Source organism: Gallus gallus, chromosome 2 (genome assembly GCF_016699485.2).
Source record: "Gallus gallus isolate bGalGal1 chromosome 2, bGalGal1.mat.broiler.GRCg7b, whole genome shotgun sequence".
Taxonomy (NCBI): domain Eukaryota; kingdom Metazoa; phylum Chordata; class Aves; order Galliformes; family Phasianidae; genus Gallus; species Gallus gallus.
Genome location: NC_052533.1, coordinates 24,874,124 through 24,891,271, shown reverse-complemented (window position 1 = coordinate 24,891,271; position 17,148 = coordinate 24,874,124). Strand labels below are relative to the sequence as shown.

Genomic DNA, 17,148 nt, shown 5'->3' with positions numbered 1-17,148 from the left:
GCAGCTCTAATGCTTTTTAGCTGATAGATGCTGGTGTTAGAGCGGTGTGTGTGCATGTGCACATGCTTATATTCATGCTGCAGTGAAGACTTAAGAGAACCATGCTCTTAAATCAAGAAAAGGCATAACAAGGGCTGTAACACTCTAGTGGGGCAAACTCCACTATGCCCAGAGCGGGAGCCACCCTGTGGGTATCCAGGAAGGGCTTCTTTTCCCAGCGCAGTCCCGATTCAGATGCCAGACTATCAGGGGCTTTTACCTAAAGATCACATATCGCTGGCACAAGACCTGGAATTTGTTCAGTGATTTTTGGTGTCTTGTACAATGGGACTTCATCTCACTGAAACCTTCAGTAAACCGCTGCAATGCAAATGTTAAACAACAGTGAGCACTACTATTGAAATCAAGGAGAATAATGCAGTAACTCAGATGAAAATGTGAGATGTCATCAAAGGCTATTGTTCTTGTGTGAAAATTAAAGCTATTACAGCTGTTATTTTGTCTCACATTTTGATTATATAACTGAATGAAAACATTTCACTAAATCTCATTTTGCGAGAAGGAAAACTGAGTGTAAGAAGGATACTATCTCAAATTCAGAGAGGATAAGATGGTGAAAATAGCTAGCATGAAGCTGGTTTCAGTGACAGAGTTTGCATGAAAGCTGTCAGGTTTGGGGCAGTAACATTACAATTATAATGTGATTTTTTTTTTTACTACTTCTTTCCTTTAGACAGCTTTGTAGACGGTATGAGTGGAGCAAAACTTCTGTTGAAGTCATGGAGATTCCTTCGTTGTGGTAGAAATAAACAATATTGAAATGAAAGGAAATAACTTCTTCCAGCATAGAATGAGGACTTTATGATCATTTTATTTGTAGACAATGATTCAGCTCTAGTTGACTGAGAAATACGATTGTTCCTAGTGCCAGTAAATGACATGCTGCTGCTATTAAACTAATCCATATTAAGCTACATTTCACTATATTTTGTGTCAGAGTGGTATAGCGTTGCTTATACTATTTTTTCTTTATTGATTTCTAGTTTTATCACTTGATTTATTACATATGTTCAGTTTCAGGACTGTACTGAACATGCTGCAGTGAGAGCTCTGGACAAGTGAATTAGATGTTCCAATTAAATCTAAAATCTACTAGAAAAATAGTTGTAGGCAGCTGAAAAGTCTTCGTGCCACATTGTATCTTGTTGCCTTGATAAGTCCATACAGAAGAGAGAGAGCTGGGGCTGTTCAGCCTGGAGAATTGGAAGACTCCAGGGAGACCTCATTGCAGCCTTTCAATATCTAAAGGGGAGCTGTAAGGAAGAAGGGAAGAGGCTCTTTAGCAGGGTGATAGGACAAGGGGAAATGGTTTCAAACTAAAACAGAGAAGATTTAGATTGAATGGAAAAAAATAAAAAAAGTTGTGTACAGTAGGGGTAGTGAAGTGCTGGCACAGGTTGCCCAGGGAGGTGGTGGATGCCCTATCCGGACCGGGCTCTGAGCAACCTGATCTAGCTGTAGGTATCCCTGTTCATTGCAGGGGAGCTGAAATGATATTTAAGGATCCCTTCCAGCTCAAATGGGTCTGTAATAATTAGAGGTTCTTTTATCACTTTAGGATACCAGAAAGTTTTCTCAATCTTCTTTTTCAGAATGAGTTGCAATCATTTGCAGTTAACATAATGTTTAATTTAACTTTCACTTACGTCTGTTTTCTTTTCTCATGGTTTTCCTGATAGATAGAAACAATTCTGACACAGGACATACAGGTTTTCAACTGCAGTTTCAAGGCATTATTTGCTTGTAATTCTGTACTGACAGAGAGACAGAATCATGAGTAGCAATTCCACAGAACTGACTATTTTTTCAAAGCTAACGTATTTTTTGAGGCAGAAGGGCAGACAATACTTCTGTTGCTTTCAAGAGCAAGACAGGTAGACATGCAGTGGTAATTATTTAGTCCTTTGTAGGAATGCCAACATTAACTTAAATTTACTTAAACAAGCCTAATAGAGTGAGGTGCATGAGCAGATGAAGCAGGGGCAATAGTAATTAAGTCCAAAACTGCAAACTTAAGTAGTATATCATTGGAACTAATTATACACATTTTTTTCTAGGATACATCACATCTCTTACAAGAATAGCTTCATTTTTTGAACAAATTTGAGGTACATCTGCTTAGCTTCAAATCTGACGGATATTGTTTGCATGTGTTATCATGCCCAAGTGATTTTACTTTCTAGGTACGCATTTCGAACTTCATAAATGTCATTTCCTAGAAGTAACTTTTATCAGTGTTCTTCATCAGACCATAAATGAAGGGTTAGAGCAGATGAACAGAACTATACTGTCTCTTCTTTGAATATTGTTCTTATGCATTATCCTTACATGTTCATGGAATAGAGATTAATACATGCAGTAAATACTGTTCCCACTCAAGGGAACAGTTGAGTCAAAGAAAAGACTGCAAAATGTTGAATGTACCAAAGCATGCTAAAATCAGGGTTAGTACTGTGCAAGACCTTGGAAGTCGTTGTGCTGCACATGGAATAGTTTAGCTACAGTCATTATTTTGTATGAAACATTAGCTTTTCTATTTTCAGACTATGTGGCATCAAACTCAACTTTAAGAGCAAACTTCAATAGGTGCTTGCATATGTTGGTTTAAAAGTGCAGTAGGTGCTCCTTTTCATAACCTCATAGCTTGGGTGATATTACTACAGTTTTGTGATAGCTAGTAGCCAGGTTCCTTTTGCTTTCTCTTCTGTACATTAAATACTTTGTCCTCAAAGTACGGCTTTTGTACTTAGGTTTCATGTAGTCCATATAACAATCACGTACGCCAGAAGGTGCTATGCTTATTTCATGCAGAGATTTGTGCCGATTCCATCTGCTGGTAGAGTTTACCCAGGGCTCCCAACAGGAAGGTTTGCTATATTCCAGGAATTTTTCCCACTTGATTTACTTCCCCCCCTGCTTTCCATTCTGTACACACACTGTGCATGCTTTTCAGATCAAGTAAGTGAGAGGCTGGGTGACAAATGAGACTGAAAGCATCTGTTTCTGCTTCTATACTGGAAGTGCTGTGACAAAAATATACTGTATTTAGTTTGGAGATAATTTTTTATTGGCTGAACTGTCCCTGAAATTAGGCTACTACTGAAAATAAATTTTGTGTTTCATCTTAGGCTAAAAGTAGTAACATGGAAATACCATAGAAGACACAAAAATTCCTTGAAAATATGTAAAAAAAAAAAAAAAAAAAGAAGAAAAGAAGAAGAAATCCAAATTTTAATAACAGTGTACTGAACAGAGTTTTTTAATTGGGTGTGAATATATATATATATTTATGATGGCAGTCTTGAAGACTGGGACTTTTCTGTTTGAGTATCAGCTTAGGAACCTGCGTTCGCAAATATCTTCCTTTACAATCAAGCATCTCAGAATCTGAATTTCAAACACACAGCATTTAGGATCTTAACTAAATGAAAGGGAGGTGATTGTCCCCTCTCTGCTCAGCTCTTGTAAGGCCCCATCTGGATAGGATGTCCAGGAGTGAAGCTCCCAGTACAAGAAAGATGCAGAACTCTTGGAACAGGTTCAGAGGAGGGCCACTGAGATGATCAGAGGGCTGGAGCACCTCTCCTATGAAGAAAGGTTGAGGGAAATGGGCTTGTTTAGCTTGGAGAAGAGAAGGCTCTGGGGAGACCTCATTGTGGCTTTCCAGTATTTCAAGGGAGCATATAAACAGGAGGGGGAACAGCTGTTTACAAGGGTAGATAGTGATAGGACAAAGGGGAATGGTTTTAAACTGAGACGAAAGGGATTTAGATTGGATATTAGGAGGAAGTTTTTCACACAGAGGGTGGTGACGCACTGGAACAGGTTGCCCAAGGAGGTTGTGGATGCCCCATCCCTGGAGGCATTCAAGGCCAGGCTGGATGTGGCTCTGGGCAGCCTGGTCTGGTGGTTGGCAACCCTGCCCATTGCAGGGGGAGGTTGAAAGTCGATGATCATTGTGGTCCTTTTCAACTCAGGCCATTCTATGATTCTACAATTAACAGTAATTATTTATTTATTCTAGTTTTTGTTTTTGTTTTTTGTTTTGTTGTTTTTTTCTTCAGTTTTATCTGTCTTATTAGTTTATCAAACAATAAGACACTTTTTTTTCCCATATTTTTCTCATGTGTTCTCTTTAAATAATTCAATCTTTTAAATATTATACTTTGATATTTGCATTGGAAAATTAAAGGCAGTTTACTTTTCCTTAGAAAACAGAAAAGATGGAGAGTAGTAATCTTTTTCTCATGTCAGCTGTACAATGGTGAGATTTTCATGTATTGCATAAATCTCTTAACTGGCACCTGCTGCTTCAGATTCTATAAGCTCTTTCATTGTAAAATGTCCACCTTGCCTTTGAATCAGCACAGTTCTCTTTAGTCAGTAAAATCCCAACACATCTCAGACCAGGATTTTGAAGAAATTTTGTATGTTGTATATGGATGAAGTGAAATATATGAAATAAAATTTGCAGAGCAGAAACCATAATGTGATCCTATTTGTCCTGTCTTAGAAAGCAATTGCAGAGGAAGGAGGACTTTAGTATATGTTGCATAAACTTCCCTTTGAGCAGAAAACCAAAGTTTCGCTATAATAATTTGTGCAGTGTTAAGTAGATTATGCTTCATGAGCATAGAGGTTTTATTCCTTAACTCCTGAAGCCAGTAATCTTGAAAGATGTCTAATAATAATTTGAATTGGAAATATGCTCATGGACACACATAAAAGGCAAAAGGTCATCGTGATGCACAGCATGGGGTTCTTTCTGGGATGTCCTGCACTGCTGCTCTACAATGGAGAGTAATTCTACTAAATAAACTTTCATTATGTTAAAAAAGCTCATTAACATCCTTAATTGAATAATTCTCATACTTTCACATCTTCTTTGGTTGGTAAAATGAATCTGTGACATTTGGTATCAAAACATTGGGTTAAGTATTTTTGAATCATCTGTATGGATATCTCGAACATACAGGTTAATATTCCACATTGTTATGAATCACCTTTTTGTCAGTGTTCTAGCTTTTAAATGAGGCACTAATTACGTATTAGGATAAAATTCTGATGATGTTTCTTGCTAAGTGTCCTGAAGACTGCTTGCAAGAGGACTGTAACTGGAAACTTTACAAGTTTTCTCTTTTCTGGCCTTTTTTCTTAAGGAGCTGGAGATGTGAGATAGACCTGAGTCCCAGTTTGATGCATAAAGTCCTTGTGCAGACTTCCAACTGTGGAAATTAACAATCACACTTATTAGGATATTTTTTCTTGTGGCCCACTATCTCTGACACAGAGATATTTATATTCCCCAGAAGTAACATTCTTTGCTCATTTGGACTATTAATGTACAAAATCACAGTTGACCTTGCTGTACCCTCACAAAGCTAGTGCTGTGACACACTGGAGGGGAAAAGGATTCTGATCTCAGCTGCATCATTGGAAAATATAGCTTTATGTTTGACACATTACCACCAACTGGAATTAAAATCTCACCTGTGAGGTTCTTCACTTTTCATCAGTTTTCAGTTATGGTTGTTCTTTCATTATGTATATATCAGACGTTCGATATGTACAACCCTGTGACATATACACAGTTGATCAGATGAGATCAGTGAAAAAGAGTTGTCCAAGCACAGACATGGCCACAGTGCATTTGTGTAGGACATCTGATGAATTTGTGGCACTGATTTTTTGCTTTTTTTCTGCCTGGCTGGAAGTATATTGCTGTGAGATAGGATGATTGATAGGTATTGTAGCCCTAACATTTCAGATAGCGTTGTGAGGTGTGTCTCTGTCCTTACCATAAAAGAACCACAGATTCTTGTTGCAGGGTTATGGATTCACTTCTGAAGACCAGAAACATGCAAGTTTGTCAGATCTTATTTTAACTGAGTCTCTGTATTCTGACCAAAATAAGTTTCCTCTCTGAACTAGGCAAGTAAAGAAAAGGAAATGTATTTAATTTGAGTTCAGTGTGGTTTTGCTTCACTGTGAAGGTTTTTGTGGGTAAACATTGTAACTGCGAAAGAGTGATAGGAAAATCATGTTTTGTTTTTAGATAATTTTGTATTTCCTTGGACAAAAATTAGATTGTGTAAATATTTTGTTGTATACAAATTTGTCTGCACAAAATTGTCATTAAAATGAGATAACCTGTGCACAAAATGCCTACATCAAGCTTCTCTTCTGATACCTGATGAGAATACTAGTATTGTCATCAAATGTGTGTGGCTTGTGTAACAGAGTGTCTTGTATGTACATAACTGGTGGTAGAAGAAGAATCTGTACAACTAAAATTCTTTCAAACAGAAATTGTTCCTCTGAACGGAGGTCTTGATACTCTCCTTCATAGAACAAATGGGAAAAGCACTTCTATTAAAAGGAGAACTTTGACAAGATAACTTTTTGTAGCAGTTCAAAGTTACTGAAGTGCTATATTATCAGGAAAAGTTTCTGACTGACTTTAAAGTTTATCAGTATATTTGCTTTCCTACAACAGGTATATGGAGATGTCCTTGTGTGTTATGCGGTAAACTTAAAATTCCTAATGTTATCATGTCAGCTTGCTATAATGTATTTTCAGTGCAACAGATTACATTAATAATTCTATATGAAATTTTAACTGAGTCTGTTCAGTTTTCTGATTTCTATTTTCTGATATTTCTGATTTTCTAAGTTCTGTTAGTTTCCTCTTTCATGAAGGTGGGGTAGAACAATGAAGAAAAAACTCACTACTTAAGTAATTCTCCCTTTGTTTGAAGGTTCAAGCTCAAGTGCGACATGCAAAACTCAACTTTGACAAACTGAAGACTGATGTCTGTCAAAAAGTTGACCTTTTGGGAGCAAGCAGATGCAACCTTCTTTCTCATGTATTAACAACATATCAGGTATCAAAAAAAACAACCCATTAACCTCCAAAATAAAGATTTCCTGTTAATATATGTTTTTCTAAGAGGTTCCCATGGCAATATTCAAATATGAGAATATATAACTAATACTGGAGCGGAGATGTAAACTTGGCATGAAAAACAAATTCATGTTTAAGATAACACTGCACTGAAATTTTACCCTGCCTTACAGACAACACTTCTTCATTTCTGGGAAAAAACTTCGCACACAATGGCAGCTATCCATGAAAGTTTCAAAGGTTATCAGCCATATGAATTTACTATGCTAAAGGTAAGGAATAAATAGTTGTATTTGTCTTCCCATTGGTTACAAATAAGAGACTATACAGTGATATAGAGAACATTTATGTTTTGTTGAATCATGGAATGGCTTAGGTTGGAGAGAACCTTAAAGGTCATCAAGTTCCAACTCCCTTGCCCTGGGCAGGGTTGCCAGCCACTAGATGAGGCTGCCCAGGATCCCATCCAACCTCACCTTGAATGCCGCCAGAGAACGGGCATCCATAACCTCTCTAAGCAACCTGTTGTATTGCCTCACCACTCCCTGAGTAAAGAAATTTCTTCCTAACATCTAATCTAAATCTCCCTTCTTTTAGTTTAAAGCCATTCCCCCTTGTCCTGTCACTATCAGACCACGTAAAAAGTCAGTCCCCCTCATGCTTGTAAGCTCCCTTCAAGTACTGGAAGGCCACAGTGAGATCTCCTCAAAGCCTTCTCATCTCCAAGCTAAACAATCCCAACTCCCTCAACCTATCTTCATAGGAGAGATGCACCAGTCCTTTGGTCATCTTTGTGGCTTTCCCCTGGACCTGTTCCACCAGCTTCACATTCTTAATGTACTGTGGACCCCAGGCTTGGACAGAGTACTCCATGTGGGGCCTTGCACTTGGCCTTCTTGTGTGCCCACTTTTTGAGCATGTCCAGATCCCTCTGGATGGCATCCCTCTTTTATACTGTGTCAGCTGCACCACTCAGATCAGTGTCATCTGCAAACCTGTTGAGGTTACACTCAGTGCCGCTGTCTGTGTTGTTGATAAAGATGCTGAAGAGCACCAGTTCCAAGACAAACCCCTGGTGAAGACAGATTGTGACTGGCCTTCACCTGGTCGTAGAGCTCTTGATCACAACCATCTGGCTATGACCAGATAGTACAAACTACAAACCTGTAGTTCCCCAGGTGTTTTTTTCTCCCTTTCTTGAATATGGGAGTGGTTTCCCTTTTTCCAGTCCTTGGGGACTTTGCTTGACATCCACTGCTTTTCATATAAGATGGAGAGTGGCTTGGCATCCATATGAGCCAGTTCCTTCAGAACCCTGGGATGCACATCATCTGGCCCCATAGACATTCATTCTCGAGGTGGTCTCAGACTTGCTCTGCTCTTACATTGGTTGGGATTTTGCTCCTCTGGCCCCTGCTTAGAAGTTCAAGGACATATGTTGTCTGCCAATTCAATCCCTGTCCCATCTTTTCATTTAAATGTTTTCTATCAAAAACACTTCTGGTAGTAGTATCAAAAGCTGCATGTAGAGTATAGTGATTAAGGACATATTTTAAAGGAAGACATTCATTATGGGCTGCACTTGAGTATACGTTTAAGTGCTAACTGGGATTGTGTTTGACTGCTGTTAAAGAATCATGAAGTCCAGCAGAATTAAGGATTAGTGTTGTCCTCCATAATTCCACACATGAATTAATACTATATTGCCTTTGCATCTGCTTTTGAAAACTCCCACTCTGTAAGATCTTGTCAGACTGAGTATGAATACAAACATGCTCACAGTCCCCATACCTGTGAGGAAGTACATTCTACCCCTTGACTGCTCTGGGAATTACTGTTTTCCTTGACTAGTGCTATTTGCTGATCTTCTGTAATTTTTAAATGTGGAACATGTGCAATATCTGACTGAAGTTACAAGTTCAAAGTTTAGTCAGGTTTCCAAAAATAAGCACTCACTCACACTGTGTATGTTTCTTATCATTGCTGCTGCTGCATAAGAAGTTGCTCTGCCTATTGCAATTTGAGCTTCAGAAGAGGTATAGGAAAAAAAAAGAAACGTTAATTTCCCAGTTATCCTCATATATGTCCTTGTCCTGTAATTATTCTGTGCAACATAACTATGTGATTGACTGATCCTATTTATGTGGGAGAAGAATAACATTTGTCTAAAGAAGGTCTGATGGAAGGATTACCAACTAGCAGGAAAGAATGAATAACTTTGAGCAAAGCACTGTGTGCTTGGAGAGACAACCTAGTTTGAAAACAATTACAAGTCATAGCCTCAGTCCATGTATGTTTGTGCACATGGCATGCAGAAGTGAAAGCTGGACTGCAATGTGCTGTATCGCCTGTGGCTACTCCAGATCTTTGGGAAAAGAAGTACCTGAAGGTATAAGGTTTAATATACTCCAGGCTAGCATACCTGCCTGTACATGACATGCTGTATTTAAAGTTGTTCTCTAGAATGTGAGTTGGGAGGGAGCAGTTTCTCAACTCCAAAGTTCATAAAGTGTTTGTGGAGACAATTATTTCTTCATCTTGAAACATCAAAACAAGTCAACCAAACAAACACATTTCAAACTTTAGTCTCTCCTGACCAGAAGGCAAAAATAAAAGGAGGCTGTACTAGACAGCTTTAAAAGCTCAAACTTTTCATCTTAGTCTCTAAAGGGTCCTCTCATGTAGGAGAAGTCCATGTTTACTCTGAAGTTAACCGAACTCTGTGCTTCCTTCTTACATACTCCAAGTTCTAGACACAAGGTATCTCCAAATTTCAAAAGGAGACAGACATAGTTATCTTGACATTGCCAGTCATTGCCCGCAGACTCTCCAGTTAAACTCCAAACATCTTTGTTTCCTCACAGTCACCTCCCGTTATACCAATGGCTGGTTCACAGCCTGAGTTTAGCATGTCCAGAACCTGGGTAGCATGCTGAGGGTCTGCTCTGCTCATGATCTTTTGATGTATGAAATTTTTTTAAAGGATTTTTTCTCTCCACTTTTAAACAAACCCTTTCCAGTCTAATTTGTGCAGCTAGCCTGTATTTTTGCTGTGCAATTATTCTTTATTCCCTTTCATACCTATAAAAACGATTTTAACAATACTTATGATGTTTCAAAATACATAGTAATATTTAGATACCTTGGAAATAAACTTGCATAGAAAATGCACCTATTCTAGAGCATGAAATACTCACGTGGTAAAGGGTGAGATACTTTTAAACGCTTGTTTTCTTCTGAACTACCTCCTGTGAAAGATTTCAACATACTCTAAATTTGAAATTAAGTTAGGAATCTATGATGGAGAAATAAAATCCATGTTGTCTGCACACATGTAACAAGCACTCAGTGGAACAGAAAATAACTATAAAAGTGATTGTAGTATGTTCGAGGTGCAGCCCTAGCTTTGTTAATGAGAATCATAACCATTTTTATTACTGGCCTTCTGCTCTGAAAATATGTGATTTCCTGTTTTTGCAGTTACGTATAGGCTGAAATGTAATGGTAATCAGAGGTTAGTTTTATATTACAGTTTCGTTCTTGCAGAAAACAGCTGCTTGGGGATAAGACTATGTTGCTGCCTTATAATATCAGTTCTTTATTTCTTGTGGTCTCTAGAGTGTGGGATTTTCTTCTGTATATCAAAGTTCAGTCTCCTGCGTGATCTCTTTTCCATCAATAAACCTGACTGTGGTATTATTTTGTTCTTGTGAAGTATAATTAGTGGCTGTAGGTGACCAAGAATAAGTGCAGTTTCTAATGAGTAATCTTCTGATGTAGAAGTTTACTCAATGAAGGTGTTGTATCTGCTGTTTGCTTTATGCATTAAAAACATACAATTGGAATATATAATTGCTTAAAAAGTACATAAAATATTTTAATGTGCCCATTCCTACATATTTAATTGAGAGTTGTCTCTTAGAATATTATTTCTTGTCTTGTATCTCAGAAGGGATATTTTCTAAGGGAAATATTGAATTTGGTGCTTGCAAATCATTTTTTACTTTTATAATTCTAGTTCTGATAGCAGTGCTTTAATGTTATTCATCCTTAATTCAGAAGTAGCTCTTCTGAATAAAACTGAGCATACATATATGTAGGGTCAGCATTTTGCTTTAAAACAAGAATTTAAGGAAACAGTGTTACTATTTGACTTAGATGTAGATTGTCTTACTGAAAAATTAGAAGGTGCCATTTAATGGAAAACTACTATTTGCATTTTGTAGTATGAGTGTACTAGATTTACCTCAGGAAAGAGATTCTTAAGTGGCTCTCGGGGTTGTTTCTGGAAGGAAAACATTGTCTTTAGAGATGGCTGCCAAACTCCCTTAATGAAAAGCAGCCCATTTGTTTTCTTTGCTTCAGGGTATATGCTGAGAGTAGTATAACTGTGCTATTGCAGCTGTATTTCCTAACTGTTTATTTTATGCTTGATGAAAGATTATTATTAATGTGCTAACAAACCTATGTATCATGATGTAAAAATATCCATTACTGTAATATTAAAGATGATGGGCTGCTGCTTTGGTAAAGCTTTGAAAGTTTCATTGTCTTTAAATTACTATATATCAAATGGATTCAAATTTTCAGGGGGTTTCAGGAGCTGCTTTTCATAAATGATGTCTCTTTCAAATTTCTGTCACTGTTTAGTTGCCTTACTTAATGAGTATTTGATCAGATTTTTTACATTTCAATACTATAATGCTAAACTTCATGAGGAGTTCCTATGAGTCCAGAAACAGTATTAGCCTTAGTAAGGGACTCAAGAGGCCTAAATCTCAGTGCATCCATTTATTTTGTGTGCCAAGTGGACCACTGCTGCATCTGCTGCTTATATGATTTGGAGAACCATGCCCAAGCAGCTACTTCAATACTGTTACCTTCTGCTGACCTTTGCTGTTGTTTCATTTCCACTTGCTGCACCATGACTTTACTCCCTAGGCAAGACTGTGTATAATTTTATATCTCCAGGCGCTTTTTTCTTCTGCATGAACCTCTAAGAGGAAATTCTGAAGCCACCTGGTTTTCCTTCTGCCTTTCAGTCTTCCCTCCAAATGAAGCAGATACAAATATTTGTCTCTTCAGTGGTGTTGTGCTTCTCCATATGTTGTTACAAGGACATGGGATGTCTCCCTTGCTCCTGGAGCTACCCTTAGCTACGTTCAATTCTTCCTCACAGCAAAGAATCACAGAATATCCCAAGGAGGAGGGGACCCACAGGACCATCAAGTCCAACTCCTGGCTCCACACAGGGCCACCCAAAATTCAAATGCTAAGTTTAAAAGCATTGTTCACTTGCTCCTTGAACTCCAGAAGCTTTGGACTATGACCATGGGAGCCCCTGGGCAGCCCGTTCCATGCCCACCACTCTCTGGTGCAGAACCATTCCCTAACCCCCAGCTGCCCCTCCCCTGGCACAGCTCCATGCCATTCCCTCAGGCTGTGTCGCTGTCACAGAGAGCAGAGCTCAGCGCTGCCCCTCTGCTCCCTGTGAGGAGCTGCAGCCACCATGAGGCCTCCCCTTGGCTCCTTTGCTCTAGGCTGAGCAAACCAAGAAACTTCAGCTGCTTGTCATACACTGTGCCCTCTAGATCCTTCCCTGTCTTCATTGCCCTCCTTCGGATGTTCTCTAGTAGTTTTATATCCTTCTGATATTGTGGTGCCTAAAATTGCACACAACACTTGAGGTGAGGTTGCACTGGAGCAGAAGTGCCTAGGTTGTCCAAGTCCCTTGGTAGGAACTGTAGGCAAACTGACTGTGTTGCCAACATTCCAGTAATGTAAACAGAGAATGGTTTTGCATGCAGTCTAGGTCATTTTGGCTGGACTTGAAAGAAGCCCAAATCAAGGTAAAGAAGTTTTGTAAGTTAGAGGCAGTCAGTCTAGGAGACGTATTTGAACTGGAATCCAAATTAATTTGACAGCGCGGAAATGCAGTGGATGGCTGGCGTATTAATCTGAATAATGGTAGCTAGCAAAATATTATTGAGCAACTTTTGGTTGTAGAGATAGAGAATAGGCACAACGAATGACTGTGAAGTGACTCTACAAATGTGTAGAGTCCTACCAATTTTTATAGAAGAGAACTAATGAAGCTAGGAAGAAAGCTTTTTAAGCTTGAGACACTCGGCCATGTATTTGTGTGGCTCACAAAGTCTATGTGAGTTCACACAAGCATCCAGACACATCTTGTGAAGTTAGACATCTGTTTCTTCTCAGCCAATGAAGCCAGTGATATTTCATACACCAAGCTGAATGAAGCATGCTTCCTCTTGTCCACATTCAGTCTGTGCCTTTACAGACTTGTTTAATCATTTTACTTCCTAAGTGATGGGAGATCTTCCTTTCTTCAGTGTATGGCAAACAGGTACACAACCAAAGAGATTATCACATTTACATAGGAGTAATGAAATAAAGAGCTTACCTGTGTCCTGGGCTCACAGAAGGACTCTAAGAGGGGTGATCTCCAGATAGAGAGCCTTCTTCCTTGGGAGTCAGCCCTTAAATGGGGTCTAGGAGGAGCCTGGCTCCACCCCTTCCGGTCACTCAGGTGAAATTGCTCGCCTCAGGTGGTCAATCAGAGGTTCAGGCTGTGATTTAACAGTTCCCATACACTTCAGACATAACCTATAATGATTAACAGAATGTCACCATGTCATTTATATGCATGTTTACAATAATTATCACATTACTTTGCATTCATATTCACAAAACAGTTAACAGTAGCTTTTAGCACTCATTTTTATTTTATATTTGTTCTCTGTTTTTTATCATTTTAGAAAGATACCTCAGTTCATAGTGCACATTAAGATGTGGAGTGGAGGGAGATAGGGGAAAGGATATTAATTTAATTATTTGTTGTTAGAATTGATAGAAGTATTGCCTAAATGTAAAAATGATTAGTTACATTATTGTTCTAAAATACAGTTGCCGATTTTCAGCAATGTTTTGTTGTAATTTCCATTTAAACTGAAGCTGTATTTCAGAGCTGTATTTATTTTTCTAATACAGGAAATAGTGACTCTGAGTATTATCATTCTGTTTCCTTCCTAAGGTACTTGTGAACTCAATTTCTATATACTGCTTCCGTGGTTTGATCACAGACTTTTAAAAATGGATTTCCTGAAACACTCTTTAACAATGAAGGAAGCATCATGATACAGTTACTTAAGGAAGGATGGCAATTTCTCCATGAAAAGAAGTAAAACCTTTCATTGGTGGAGATGCAAAAGATTTTACTTCTGATAATTCTCTATGTTACATAATTAGGCAGTAGATAAGTAGCCCTGTTTGTTATTCTAAACCATAACATCCTTCTTGGGGTAGGCTCTGTGCTGCTGTGCTTGGCCACAGAGCACCATACACCATCGCAGCATCACCTCCTGAGTGCAGTGAACTGTTTGGTCTACTGCGAAAATGTCTAAAATGCTTCAGGTGCCAGTAGCAGTGCTGTCTTTCTTTGCAGAGGAGTTCTGTGCATATTGTTTTGTTTCTGAACTTTAATTCAGGTCCTCTCAGGATCAAGTGAAGAATCCCCACCAATTTTAATAGTACAAGAGATGCAATCTAGTCAGCACCAGGGGTACAAACACAGTTAAAGGGTAACATATACTTTCATCTGTCTGTGTTGGATTGTGTCCGTTTTTCAGAATCCAAGAAGTACACTTATAAGTGGTTTTGGTTTTACACTGTTATAGTGTTGGAAAAATATGACAACCATAGAGTAAGGTACCTTTCTTTAAGGCCTCTAGTTATTGTTGCAGTCTTTGTGATCCCTCATTGTTCAACACATGATGTCTGCAGCACTCTAGATGCTTGTAGCAAATCAATCTGTGGTACTAGGTAGAAGTATTAATTCACTGTGAGGAGAAAAAAAAATCCAACTGCAGTATCTGACAAATCCATTGGTTTGGTTTCTAAAGCAGAGAAGTATACATATCCTTGTACACACAAGTACTAACAGAAACAGAAACTGGAATGCCCCTTCTAGTGACTAACACATTCTGGTTAACAGAGCAGTGCAAACAAGACCTACAGTGTAGGAATATTTTTCTCATAGCAGGTGGTTGGGCTGGGGACAGTAGCCTTTATTCCTTAGGTGAGTTGGACTTAGTGGACATGTTAAATACTGTCTTCATTTAAGTTTTCATACAGCAGCCCTAATTAGTGAACAACACTGCTTATAGGGACAACTAGTAGTATATTTATCAGTCCTGTAATCTCAGTGAGCATACTGTGCTTCATATCTTGGCTTGTTCACATGACCAACTTTTGCATATAAAAGAAGTGCTGGCCATGAAACTGCTGTTATACCATGGTCTTTCGCATTGTAAGGGGGTGACTAGGCTGTGGTAATATCACACTTGGCCTCTTACCTAATGGTCTGAGATTTTAATTCTTGCTTTCAGGTTCAGAATATGAGAAGTACCTTCCTATTACACTGCAGTTGCTAAGGTCTTATGAATAGTTGGGTCAGGAAAAAAAGAGAATAAAGAAGCAGTATGAGGAGCAAATAGGCTTAAAAAGTGAATCTATTTGTTCTATTTGTATCAGATGTATTTTTTATACTAAATTATGTAGTCCTTATAGTCTTGTTTGGCCTTACATGACACACCTTTGCTTACCTGAATCTTTTTCCTTCTCTCTCTTCATTTATGTAATGATTATAATGTAGAGTTTGCAAGATCCTGTGAATAAACTAAGAGAAACAGCAGAAAAGGAGGACCTGCAAACTGAGAGCACCAAATCAGAAGATCAGCAGAGTCAGTAAGTCATATATGCTGTATCTCAATTTAATAAGTATCCCTATCTATGTACAATCTGCTTTCTAGTTACATAAGTCACCAAACATTTAAAACTGGAAATATAGATACAGATAATTTGACCACATTAGCAGAAAGTAAGCTTAATGCAAGCATTACTGAAATGTTGTATTGTGTGTAGGAAAATGAATAAACCTTAAGATGAAATAAAGAGCTTGAAGAAAATTCATTAAACCTTATATGTTTCTCATCTTTCTTAGCCATCTCTTTATTTTTCAGCTTTTGCTTCATTTTTTTCTTTAGTAAAATAAATGGTAAGCAACATCATATGGGAGAAGACATGTGAGCATTCTGTTTTTCCCTTCAGCAGCATCTCCTTTCACCTGGGAATAGGATATGGATTCCTGATTGCTTTGAGCAGCAATTAGTTTTTGTAATGTATACAGCATTGGTTAGTAATCCAATGAAGCAGGAGGTACTTAGTAAAAAGTGCATTTAAGTGTGCTGATGCTATCAAGGTTTGGGTTACCTGTAGCTCTGAGGTGAGAGAGACTTATGAATGGGCTGCTATAGAGACAGAAGATCAGGAGAATGAGATGTGATCCCTCCCCTACAGGACCATCAGGATTCAGTTGCGAGGAGATGCTATGTTGATATAATCCTGCTGCCACCTGTTGTTTTGACTGTCCGTGGTTAAGTGAAGCACCCAGCTAAGAATCAGTTGTCAAAAAGCAGAGAACAGCTTGACTGACAATTAGTGGATTTTGCTTGGCTATTTATAATAAAAGTTATTTTACTTGTTTAGGTTCACATCCACTGACCAAAGCAGAATACTCTATGCTTTCATCACAAATATTTACTTAGGTGAAAAGTGAAAAGGTGATAGGTTTTGACAGTTGGTCTTCAATCTTATTTTGATTTTCAACAGACTTCTTACAATACAACAATAAAATTCAACAATAAACCAACACATATAGCCAAAGCAGGAGTCCATATGAATTACTCTTTACTTGTTATCAATATGATTCTGTAATGATGTGACCAAAAAGAGAATAATACATTTGCTATCCTTAGAGCTGTTTTCTTAATGATATTTCTTACTCTTTCAAATTAAGGTTGATTTCATTAGATGAGGAGAGCCATACCAAGGAACCAGACTATTCAGGTATTTTATTTCATGTGTTCACAACTTCATAAATGCAGTATATGTTGTTTTCTTTTTTGTTTGTTTAATGTATGTTCAGCTTCAATAAGCAAATCGCTACAGATGGATAAAACTTAATGCCAGGAAGATCTGTTAAACGTAATATCTTATGTATTGTATCCCACTGCATTGCACTCAGTTACTCTCAGACAGGTCAAATAGTTTGCTTTCCAAAGTATAATTTGTACACCGAGCATGTCCTCAAGGAGAGGATTTAC

At 38.1% G+C, this 17,148-nt stretch overlaps 1 protein-coding gene across 12 annotated transcripts in view; it reads left to right on the top strand.

Moving 5' to 3' along the window:
- ICA1 (islet cell autoantigen 1) overlaps positions 1-17,148 on the top strand; it is a 72,048-nt gene that overhangs the window by 38,165 nt on the left and 16,735 nt on the right. For all 12 annotated transcript variants that reach the window (XM_046938325.1, XM_040696543.2, XM_015281896.4 and 9 more), the window contains 4 exons: positions 6,819-6,944; positions 7,138-7,236; positions 15,639-15,730; positions 16,842-16,891. In XM_046938325.1, coding sequence (XP_046794281.1) covers positions 6,819-6,944; positions 7,138-7,236; positions 15,639-15,730; positions 16,842-16,891 — 367 coding nt within the window. The remainder of the gene's footprint in view (positions 1-6,818; positions 6,945-7,137; positions 7,237-15,638; positions 15,731-16,841; positions 16,892-17,148) is intronic.